Raw genomic sequence first — 12148 nt, 5'->3', positions numbered from 1 at the left:
ATTTTTACCAGGTTTTATTGTTTTCCTTTTAAACATCTGTTTTTTCGACTCACTGTCAACACAAAATTTAAGTAACTTTTCTTTCTGTTTTTTTATGTCATAAACTGTCGAAGACCCAACACTGAATAATTAACATAAACTTCTCACAGACACGCCACTGTCAAGTTTTTTCAAGAGTTCAACCTTTTCTGCTAGCTATGGACAATGTTCGGTGTTTGCGCTTTACATCACAAGAAGCACTTCTATTATTCATTGAAGCCATGATTGGGGCTAAAAATGACCTTCTTACAATAACAAATGTTAAAAATCAAACAGGAAAAGCTTGCCTGTGTTTACAGCTGACTCCAGTTTGTTGATACTGCAAACAGCGCCACTAAATCGGAGCGGCCAGCCAACTTAAAGAAAACCTCGTTTTCTTTAAGTTTTAATCAAAGAAAATATTGGAAAAAAACTTTCAAACTAGACTAAAGTATTTACCTAATAGCGCGTATCTTGCTTTACTGTATTTGAAATTTTTCTTACCGAAATTAGTGCCGGATTGCTGATTGTACCAGATTACTGATTGCCTGTACTAATTTTCTGTTATGACTCCTTTACTGGCCTTTAATTAAACCTGTGAATTTTTTCTATCGTTAAATGGCTGTTTGTGGCATTACAAGAAAAGTTGACAATGATCGAAATGTGGGACAGAGAAATATATATATATATATAAACACAGATAATCTGATGGTGAGTACCGCTTTAAGCCATGGGGTAAAGATTGTGTGTCTATGTCATTGTTTACTCATGCGCTGTTATGTAGAGTCTGGATAGGACGATAGTCCTTCTAGATAGATGGCCCAACATCAAATTCTGGCTCCTGTCAACACATATACTTCCGTGAATACTGTAGCACATTAGCGGCTGAAACGTAGGATATATGCTACTTAGTTAATTAATGTCTGGTAATAAAGTAGTAATCATACTCAGATATTTCTACAGTAGTTTAAAATAATTGAAAATTGCTATGCAAAAAAGTTGTTAGAGGATTAACTCTTCAGTTGAGTATTCAGAGCATTCGTTTGGCTTACACGCAGTATTCCAAGTTACAAGTTCAATTTGGAAATAGTGGTATCTGAAATTAGACTCGAGGACAGGCTGTTTTTTAAAAGGGGGAAAACGTAGTATTTAGGTAGTTTGATTAGTTAAAAGGTACCATACTATAGTTGCTAGAGGATTAACCCTTTAGCTCAGTTGGCATGCAAAAAATATCGGGTTCTGCCCTTAGAAATATAAGATGTTGAACTACCACACAGGTTTATATCAGTCAGTAAGGGCATATGTGTGTTTCAAGGATATATTAGCCAATAAGAGCATACATGTGTTTCAAAGGTATTCAATTATATATAATAATGTGGATGGAAGATGTCGGGTAGATGGATATCAATACAATATAATAGTGCATTAGGTACGAACCATTTCAAGTGCATGCAAAATAGTTTTCTTTCAAGCAGTTATGTAAAGAAATTAAAGAATTTTGTTAGTAAGGTAGCTTTTTTAATATTTTCTCTTTTTGAGGACTTCTAACAATGAGATTCTGTAAATCTGATATCGAAATTAGTACATATAATTTCAAACTTACAGGAGAAGGCAATTCCAAATAGACCAGCACAAAAAATCACAGCTGATAACCTGTTTAAATTGAAATAATTAATATAAATATTCTTTCGTTTGCTTCATTTTAATGTTATTAATGTAGTTAATCATTAATCTGGGCTAGAGGCAGATGGAAACTTAGCTGTTAAGCACAAAGCTACACAGTGGGCTATCTGTGCTGTGCCCACCACAGATTTGGAAACATGGATTTTAGCGTTATAAGACTTCAGCTTTACCGTTGAGCCATTAGGTGGCAAGAAAAGAGAGGACCAAAAGTTAAATTGTAAACAACTGGTTTGTCCAGGTTCGAGTCTTACTAAGTCAACAAGACTATATCATATTGTACCGTATAAAATTATTAACTAAGAAGATAGTAGGTAGTAAATGTGGTACTTTTTGTTTGCTGTTTAGCACAAAGTTAAAAAATCAGCTATCTGTGCTGTGCTTACGACGGGTATCGAAACACGATTTTTAGTGTTATAAGACTTCAAGACTTACTGCTGTGCTTCTATATAACAAACTGGTGTAACTTGTATATCCCCAGAGTATAATTTCATAAAGTGAAATTTAAATTAACAACTGAAATATTCAGGGTCAAAAGCGAAGCCTTTTTTCCGATAGTAAACAGCCACGTTTCATGTTAAGTTCAGAATCTAATAAACAGACACGTTTCATGTTAAATTCAGAATCTATTAAACAGTCACGTTTCATGTTAAATTCAGAATCTATTAAACAGCCACGTTTCATGTTAACTTCAGAATCTATTAAACAGTCACGTTTCATGTTAACTTCAGAATCTATTAAACAGCCACGTTTCATGTTAACTTCAGAATCTATTAAACAGTCACGTTTCATGTTAACTTCAGAATCTATAAAACAGCCACGTTTTATGTCAACTTCAGAATCTACTAAACAGCCACGTTTCATGTTAAGTTCAGAATCTATTACCGAGTTTCCCTGATTTATCGAAACTTCATTTGATAAAAAATTATTGTTGTACACTAGTCACGAGATTCCTCCCATTTTTCGATGCTCAAAGTCTCTATCACACTGATTTCTCTCTCTCCCTGTTCATGAACCTATAGCCAGCCATACATATCTGTACGTTCTCAAATAAAACAAATCGGTTGTAAGATATCATGTCCAATAGGCATTAAACTCTTCTGTTCCACTGGTTTTGTATTACGTGCGTTAAAACAACAAAGTGAATAAACAATAAACTACATAGCTAGAAAACTGAATTCGTGTGTTAAAACAACTATATACATATAGTAAAGAGTTAAAAGAAATAAATTTAAGTGTTAAAACAACAATGTCGATATACAAAAAAACTCTCCCATGGCGAGTAAGCGGTAAGTTTACGATCTTACCAGATTAAAATCAGGGATTAGATTAACCGCAGTGGACAGAACGTAGACAGCCCATTGAGTAGTTTTGCGCTAAAACAGCAATGTTAATATATAAAAACTGTAAGTTAAAAAAAATTACGTGTTATAACACTAACATAATTACATAAAAACTGTTGAGTTAAAAGAAATAACATAAACATACGAAAATTGTGAGTCAAATGAAATAAAATTACGCGTTATAACAACAACATAAATACACAGAAACTGCTGAGATAAAAGTAATAAATTATCGCGTTAAAGAGAAACAATTCGAATCTATAAAACTTACAATTAAATAATAAATAAACTCATGTGTTAAAGCAGTAACGAGAATATACAAAAACTAAAATTAATAGGAATAAATTCAAGTGTTAAAACAATAACATAAGTACATACAAGAACAGCAGTGTTAAAAAGAGATAAATTAACGTGTTAAAACAATAACGTAATTGTACAAAACTTAAAGAGTTAAGAAGGAATAAATTCATGCGTTAAAACAACAACGTGAAAATATATCAAAAACTGTAAGGTTAAAAGAAATAAATTTATGTGTTAATACAACACGAATACACGTCGCTTTTCGGAATTAACTAAATTAACGGGTTAAAACAATAACGTAATTGTACAAAACATAAAGAGTTAAGAAGGAATAAATTCATGCGTTAAAACAACAACGTGAATATATATCAAAAACTGTAAGGTTAAAAGAAATAAATTTATGTGTTAATACAACACGAATACACGTCGCTTTTCGGAATTAACTAAATTAACGGGTTAAAACAACAAAACAAATAAATAAAAATAGTGTAATAAAAACGAAGTAACGACAATAATGGACATATTAAGCATTAGTCACATTCTTGCCCCAAAACATATACGTCACTATACATTATGTAGGTAAGGTACTATCCTAGGATATTTAGATATATCATGTTTTGGGCTGCAGAAGCAAATTCCATTTTAACGTGTACAAGGTAGGGCAGTTTATTTTTAACAGTTTTAGGTTAAAAAAGTTCAAACAGTCATTATACCTCTGACCCCTACCTGCTCATTAACCCGTTCAGCTGAGTACGTGTTGTTATAGCTACAGTAAATGTGTAGAAATTTAGTTACACCCAGTATCACTCATGGATCTTGCATCGTACTCTAGAACACAGGTCTTTTACATGGACACATGTGCTACCTACGCGTGCACTTCATACACGGGACGCGTTTATACGCGCATAACAGAAACGTTTAGTTGACTGATTTCGTATTTGCTCAAGAAAGATTCTTGTTTCTTTCACCAATGTGTTAGTATGTTAAGGGTGATACGTATAAAAATTTCCTATAACACACAGTATCCGAAAATTACGTTAACAAAACTCTATTGAACCACCCCTACTATTGAAATGATTTGCCTTTGTTGGTTATAAATTTACCGGAAATAAACGTTATTAAACCTGTTAACATAATTCAGTGTTTCGCGTCTTGTTCGATGAAACAGATCGTTTGTTAACACTCTTAGTTTGTTCCAAAGAATCGGTCGTATTTCCCTCTTTAAAATGATATATTTTATCACTAAATTAAAGTTGGGAGACATGCATATAAATATAACTGAAATAAATATAACTATAGATCAAGACATAATGTTGGGTAAATGTTCCACAATTTCATACAAAACCACAAAAGAGCTATCTACACATTTCCGTCCCTAATTTAAAATAGCTATCTACACATTTCCGTCCCTCATTTAAAAGAGCTATCTACACATTTCCGTCCCTAATTTAAAATAGCTATCTACTCATTTCCGTCCCTCATTTAAAATAGCTATCTACACATTTCCGTCCCTAATTTAAAATAGCTATCTACACATTTCCGTCTCTAATTTAAAATAGCTATCTGCACATTGCCGTCCCTCATTTAAAAGAGCTATCTATACATTGTCGTCCCTAATTTATAAGAGCTATCTATACATTGCCGTCCCTAACTTAAAAGAGCTATCTACATATTGCCGTCCCTAATTTAAAAGAGCTATATATACATTGCCGTCCCTAATTTAAAAGAGCTATATATACATTGCCGTCCCTAATTTATAAGAGCTATCTGCACATTGCCGTCCCTAATTTTTTGGGCTTAACAAAGATAAGAGAGGAGGCTCCTGTTCGAATAGTGGGATTTGACCTTCGCCCTCACACCGCATTAATGGTTAATCACCAAGACACACAGAACCCAGGGTACATTTTAGGCTTAGTTTGATATCCTTTAGTTCCATATTGTAATTTGCAAATCTAAACAATCTTTGTATCCATTCAAGCTATTATTATATTTTATACTGTATATATATATATATATACACACATATATGCATACTTTTCGTCTTTTACGTCATACCATGTTTACTTAAATTACATCCTAGTTTCGTCTTCTCGTGTGTAAACAACCGGGAAAATTATGAATTAGTTACAGCTTCTGATCGAGTAACACAATGTTACTATTGTTTAATAGATATACTTTACTTCAGTAAGCATTAGATAAATGAAAAAAAAAATCATATATTTGACTGGACATATTTGAGCCTTGTATATTTCTATCATTATTTGTATGTATGTTGTTGTAATGCTACTTTGTTCAGTACGACTTATGTTATTTGTATTTTAAATATTTATTGTTCAACTGGAAGTAATTTAACAATACAGTGTATCTGGCACGGAGACTACATGTTCTCTTAAACACCTAACCCTAAACATCCTTGGAAAGCAAGTCTTTACCAGCTGTTAAAACATGATACAATTATAATATTATGCATGGGCTCACCGCCAAGTAGTTCCTCCTTATGACTTTGCCATGTGCGTTTGTCATTTGTAGAAGCAATCAACGTTACCATAACAACTCTTATGTTTATACATTTTCATTAAGACCGTCTCCTAGTTACTGGTTTCAACACTTGGTCACTGTTGCCCTCTGGAGACACGAAATTAGGTGACAAGGTTCAATAATGACCTGTGATTCAATTTGCCTTCTTGTTTGTCTGCGTCGGTGTGAGCCAGCGAGGCGCGCTCGCCCTTGCTCACGGGTGCTGATTGCTCTTGAGCTGAATCGGGAAAGGAGGAGTGTGCAAGGTTGATTGACGTAGTTACCACAGCAACGTCAGCACTCCGCTCTTGACTAGGCGGAGGAACTTCAGCGAGAGCCAATCACAAACATGAAAACGGTCGTTACTGGCCTCTAGTTAATGATAATATCAACATGAATCACACACACGGAGGGTGGTGGCTTGTTTTCAAGAGTTGATGCTGCCAGCGGAGACACGTTTGGCCCAGACGACTAGTAGATGCTTTGAGGATTCATCTTGGTTTTGCTCAGCTGACGGAGTCCATGCGCCAGACTTAAAGGCTCCTCGAGAACGAGAAACTTGTCTTCTCTGTAGATTAGTTCCGACGTTACCATACTTTTACCATTCTGGGTTAGCCCCACAAAGCAAGCAGAACCCATGATTGTAGGCCATATGAACGACAGTGTGGCTGGCCTCCACCATTCCGTACTCCCCACCATGTTGGCTCAAACTTCATGCCCAAACGTCAATCCTTCTTCTCCCAGCCCTATGCTTCCGTCGTTCGGATTCACGCAAGAACAGGTAGCTTGTGTCTGTGAGGTGCTTCAACAGTCCGGTAACATGGAGAGGCTTGGCCGGTTCCTCTGGTCACTACCGGCCTGCGAACATCTTCAAAAAAACGAGAGCGTGCTAAAAGCCAAAGCCTTGGTCGCCTTTCACCGAGGCAACTTCAAAGAACTGTATCGGATCCTGGAGAGCCACAACTTCTCGCCGGCATCACACTCCAAACTACAGGGGCTCTGGCTCCAAGCTCATTACACCGAAGCCGAGAGGATCCGCGGCCGACCTCTGGGTGCGGTCGGCAAGTACAGAATCCGTCGGAAGTTCCCGCTACCTCGAACGATCTGGGACGGGGAGGAAACTAGTTACTGCTTCAAGGAAAAGTCACGGAACGTGCTCCGCGACTGGTACTCGCACAATCCTTACCCTTCTCCGCGTGAAAAGCGCGAACTAGCTGATGCGACTGGACTGACCACTACCCAGGTTAGCAACTGGTTCAAAAACAGAAGACAGAGGGACAGAGCGGCTGAAGCAAAAGACAGGTATGGCGATTTCCCTGTTTGTCTTTTAACACTGCAATGAACACATTTACAGCATAGGTGCATATTTGTAAAAGGAAAATGGTCATAAACACAGCCAGCCAGCCAGCCTCAAGGACAAATTCATCATCTTTAACGCCAGCCAGTAAAACTGTTATACGAGTGTAAGGACGAGGGCGAACTTTCAGCCACAGGCAATTGCGTAATAGGTTTTCTAGTACAAAGCTACACTGTTAGTTGCTGATGTTAAACACAACTAGTATTTGTTTATACTCGTCAATAAAACACGTGCCACGCCGAATAAAAAAATGTTAAATGATAAAAAAGATATAGTTAAATGTAAAGCGCAATATAAGGACAAAGAAACACTTTTTATTTCTCATATTAGTTCGTGTTGTTGTTGTTGTTTTTTTATATAAAAGCTAATTTTGTTTTCAGGTCTGAGGCATAAATGAATAAGTTTGTGTTAATCACTTGTGAACAGATATAGCTCTCAGCAAAAAATATCTCGGAAATTCTTCGTTACGAAGAGATGGGTTTTTTTTTAACTTGTCATCCACTAGCAACTAAAGTGCGCATGAGCAGATCGTTGCTTAAGAGTCCAATGTATTCTAATCTTGAAAACAATGTGAAACTGTATTAAAATAATCCGTGAATCCACTCTATAGCATCAGACTTAAAATTAGGATAACAGATAAAAACAATAATAACATCCCAGATACATGAAATAACCGTCAAAACTTCTAGCACGCGACTGTAGTGTACTGGAGCGTCTCAAGCACAAATACTTGTCAGCTGGCACGTGACGATTACTGTTCTGACACGTGATAGATTACTGACATATGACACTTTCTTGACACATGACAGTTAGTTTAGTAGCACGTGACAGTTACTCTACTGACTTGTGATAGTTACTCTACTGACACATGACAGTTTATTAATATGTGATAATTACTCTAGTGATACGTGACAGTTACTCTAGTAACATATGACAGTTACTCTACTGACTTGTGATAGTTACTCTATTGACACATGACCGTCACTATACTAACATTTAAAAATTACTTTAGTGACACGTGATAGAATATATATCATTTGAAGTTTTGAATAACTGTTTTGTTTTTAAAGAATGTACTGACATTCCCTCTTCTAATAACTGTCACACCTAACACAGTACTAAAACTGAGAATTAAAGTAACAACTCCTAAGAGAGTAGTATACTGTGCGACTTTCACAACTATATCTCTGTGAATATACAGAAAGATAGGTAATATATCTCTGTGAATATACAGAAGGATAGGTAATACATCTCTGTGAATATACAGAAGGATAGGTAATATATCTCTGTGAATATACAGAAGGATAGGTAATATATCTCTGTGAATATACAGAAGGATAGGTAATATATCTCTGTGAATATACAGAAGGATAGGTAATATATCTCTGTGAATATACAGAAGGATAGGTAATATATCTCTGTGAATATACAGAAGGATAGGTAATATATCTCTGTGAATATACAGAAGGATAGGTAATATATCTCTGTGAATATACAGAAGGATAGGTAATATATCTCTGTGAATATACAGAAGGATAGGTAATACATCTCTGTGAATATACAGAAGGATAGGTAATATATCTCTGTGAATATACAGAAGGGTAGGTAAGTAGAAATATAGATACCATAAGAATCACACACGTATTTATACACTAATGTCCAAAAGTCATGGAGCAAATTCTTCATTTACTAGATTGTCTCTAGAACGTGTCCGAGATTCTGGACTACCAGATCCCCAAAAGTTCAGGAACAAACTATTTGTTGAGCACTAACAATTTGCTGCATGACTATTGGACATTAGTGTATATGTATAACACTTGTCGATAGCCCAAAATCTCAGACACTTTTTAGAGACAGTTTAGTAAAAGAAGGATTTATTCCTTGACTTTTGGACATCAGTGTGTACCGTATTGCCCCTAATTAACGCCCGTTTCCGGTAATAGTAACCCAACATATAATCCTCTACTGTAATCCATGACCCTTAGTGGCACAGCGGCATGTCTGAGGACTTACAACACAAAAAACCGGGTTTCGATACCCGTGGCGGGGAAAACACAGATAGTCCATTGTGTAGCTTTGTGCTTAACTTCAAAACCAACTATAATCCACTTTTATTACTGTAATTTTGATTTTAAAAAACAAATACACACACAACAAATCAACAAATCACACGTGAAAAATAGAATCCGAAACTGCACAAGTACTATAATTAGCACCCTCCCCTTTTGCAGTTTGCAACGCCCCGGAGGGCGTAAACTAGGGATAGTACGATATGTATAACATTTGCCGGAAGCCCAAAATCCCTAACACATTCTAGAGCCAGTCTGGTAAAAATGAAAGTGTTATAATCCTTTTGGTCTGAATTGGTTTTACCAGATATATTTTCATATGTAGATATGTATATATATATATATATATAGTATTGGGAAGGTGACGTGATTTAAATCTTCAAATAATAGTAAAGTTGTTTTAGTCTACCCTGTATATATAGATGTATACCTGTAAAGCATAATTTTTTGTGTTTTTTCACTTCTGTTTTGCAAACACCTTCTGACTATAAGTCTGCTTTTTGAAGGGTAAATAACGTTACGAATTTTACAGTTCGACGTAAAAACATTATCAAGATTGTTCCTGAAATGTTATAAGTGAAAACGTTCCATAGTTTCAAATTGGTATTTATAAGACAAACCGATGAGGTAACGCCTTTTACCAATACGTCATTTAGCCTATTTTCGGTTAACACGTTTCCTACGTCTATCACTTTTTACATCTTATTTGGTAGTGTGTTTGACACGTTTTCGAGGAGTCAAACTATCATCACTCCGAGCGAAGTGAGAACAGATTATAACTTCGATATTATCTGTAGAATGAATCTACCCCACCTCAACATTCAGATGTGAAAAAATGACAAGAATATCAAACAGTTTCGACAAGGAAACACCTGGTGTTAGTAGTTACATCAGACACAGTTTTTAAAAAGATGGATGAGATTTGAAGTTTAGTATGTAATCATGATAGAATCTGTAGTAAGAGTAGAATATGGCCTAGTGTTTTGAGTTCCCTGGTTGCCACTTCGCACAACTGTGGTTCGTGTCCCATTGTCGCCACAACGCACTTAGCACTTTGGACTCGTGAGTGCGTTATAAGAGTAACGGTTTGAGACAGATATGTGCAGACAAATAACTCTCTGTGTAGCTTTGCTCGAAAATTTTGAAAATAAACAATAATCCGCAAAAATAAATAAATAATAATAATGAAATACACCTATCTGTTATCAGTTAGCAAGTAAACATTTAATTGGATAACTTTGCTTTTACACTTAATTGTAAACATCTTTTTTTAGGTATATGTTAGGATATTTGATGCATTTAGAAATACACGAGTTTTATTATGAAATAAAGAAACGAAGGTGGGTAAGGTCAAAATATTCGCGATATTTTTTTTCCACAACAGTGACGTCAAATAGAAGGTACTTATTTTACATGATCGTATAACACAAATCAAACGTAAGGATAAAATTAACTTACACAAGCGAGCGTTAATTCATAAACAATGAATGTATTTGTGTGTGAAAACATCTAAAGATATGACCTACCCGAACAGCTTCAAATGTATAGGGCAATATAATGTATTTACATATAATTGTGTGAAAACATCTAAAGATATGACTTACCCGAACACACAATTATATGTAAATACATTATATTGCCCTATACATTTGAAGCTGAAAAAAATCTAAAGTTATGACCTACCCGATCACACAATTATATGTAAATACATTATATTGCCCTATACATTTGAAGCTGAAAACATCTGTACTTATGATTTAGAATTATTAAGTGAGATTTAAAAATAATTAATAACTTGTGTGATTTTCAAATAACTCATAACGTGTGATTTACAAGTAACTCATAACATGTGATTTGCAGTAATTCATATAAATAGTGTTATTTAAAACTAACTTATATAACTAGTGTGGTTTGAAGTAACTCATATAAATAGTGTGATTTAAAAGTAACTCACAACTAATGTGGTTTAGAAGTAATTTATATATGTGAATTTGAAGTGACTCACAACTAATGTGGTTTAGAAGTAATTTACATATGTGAATTTGAAGTGACTCACAACTAAGTTAGATTTTTCAGCATTGTTTTGTAAAAACTCTATGTTCACTAACGGCATGAGATAGATTTATACATGGAGTTAAGCGAACGTATATTTCTTCTGTGTTTTAAACTATACTTTAAAAAATTGTATATAGATAGAAAGATACTTTATGCGACAAATGGACGATCAGAAACCCCAAGAATTATGCAAATCCATTCTTAATTTGTAACTGTTGACAAGAGAAATGGTAATCAGTCAACAAACAGCGCCTGTTGCCTATTAACCGGACACTGCATGGGATTGCCTCTAGCAGTTTAAAGTACAGAACGTGTTGAACGACATATCATGGCTTGAACTATGGACCTTTGGATCTAAAGCCCAGCACGCTAACCATAATTCGTCTTGTCAATTGTGCTATAAAGTATTTAAATCAGTCTGGCCCCCAGTGGCACAGCTGTATGTCTGCGAACTTACAACGCTAGAAACCGGGTTTCGATACCCGTGGAGGGCAGAGCATAGATACCCAATTGTATAACTTTGTGCATTAACTTCAAAGTAAGAAAAAACACACGAAAGAACCAGCCTGTGTGGACTTTGACGAAAAAAAAAGACAATTTATTAAAGTTTTGGATCAACTGTGATAACCAACAATGTAATAAACATTTGTATACACGTTTGACTTGTTTTAATATATTATTTTAGAACAAGTGGACTGTGTGCTGTTTGTTTGTTGTTGACACTTATCGCCAACAAGTCACAGACTCCTACTGTGTCCATATATATAAAACCTGGTACCACCTTGCCATTTTACCTGCTGTTTATACAC

The 12148-nt window shown here is 35.2% G+C and overlaps 1 protein-coding gene across 1 annotated transcript in view; it reads left to right on the top strand.

Moving 5' to 3' along the window:
• The first annotated feature begins 5694 nt into the window (after positions 1-5694).
• Positions 5695-12148, top strand: part of LOC106467017 (homeobox protein six1b-like) — a 21542-nt gene continuing 15088 nt past the window's right edge. The window contains exon 1 of the mRNA XM_013927326.2: positions 5695-7160. Coding sequence (XP_013782780.1) covers positions 6496-7160 — 665 coding nt within the window. The 5' untranslated portion in view covers positions 5695-6495. The remainder of the gene's footprint in view (positions 7161-12148) is intronic.

This window comes from Limulus polyphemus, unplaced genomic scaffold, assembly GCF_000517525.1.
Source record: "Limulus polyphemus unplaced genomic scaffold, Limulus_polyphemus-2.1.2 Scaffold2462, whole genome shotgun sequence".
In the NCBI taxonomy this organism is placed as follows: Eukaryota; Metazoa; Arthropoda; class Merostomata; order Xiphosura; family Limulidae; genus Limulus; species Limulus polyphemus.
The sequence above is the reverse complement of the archived record's forward strand: the minus strand, read 5'-3'. Positions and strand labels throughout refer to the sequence as shown.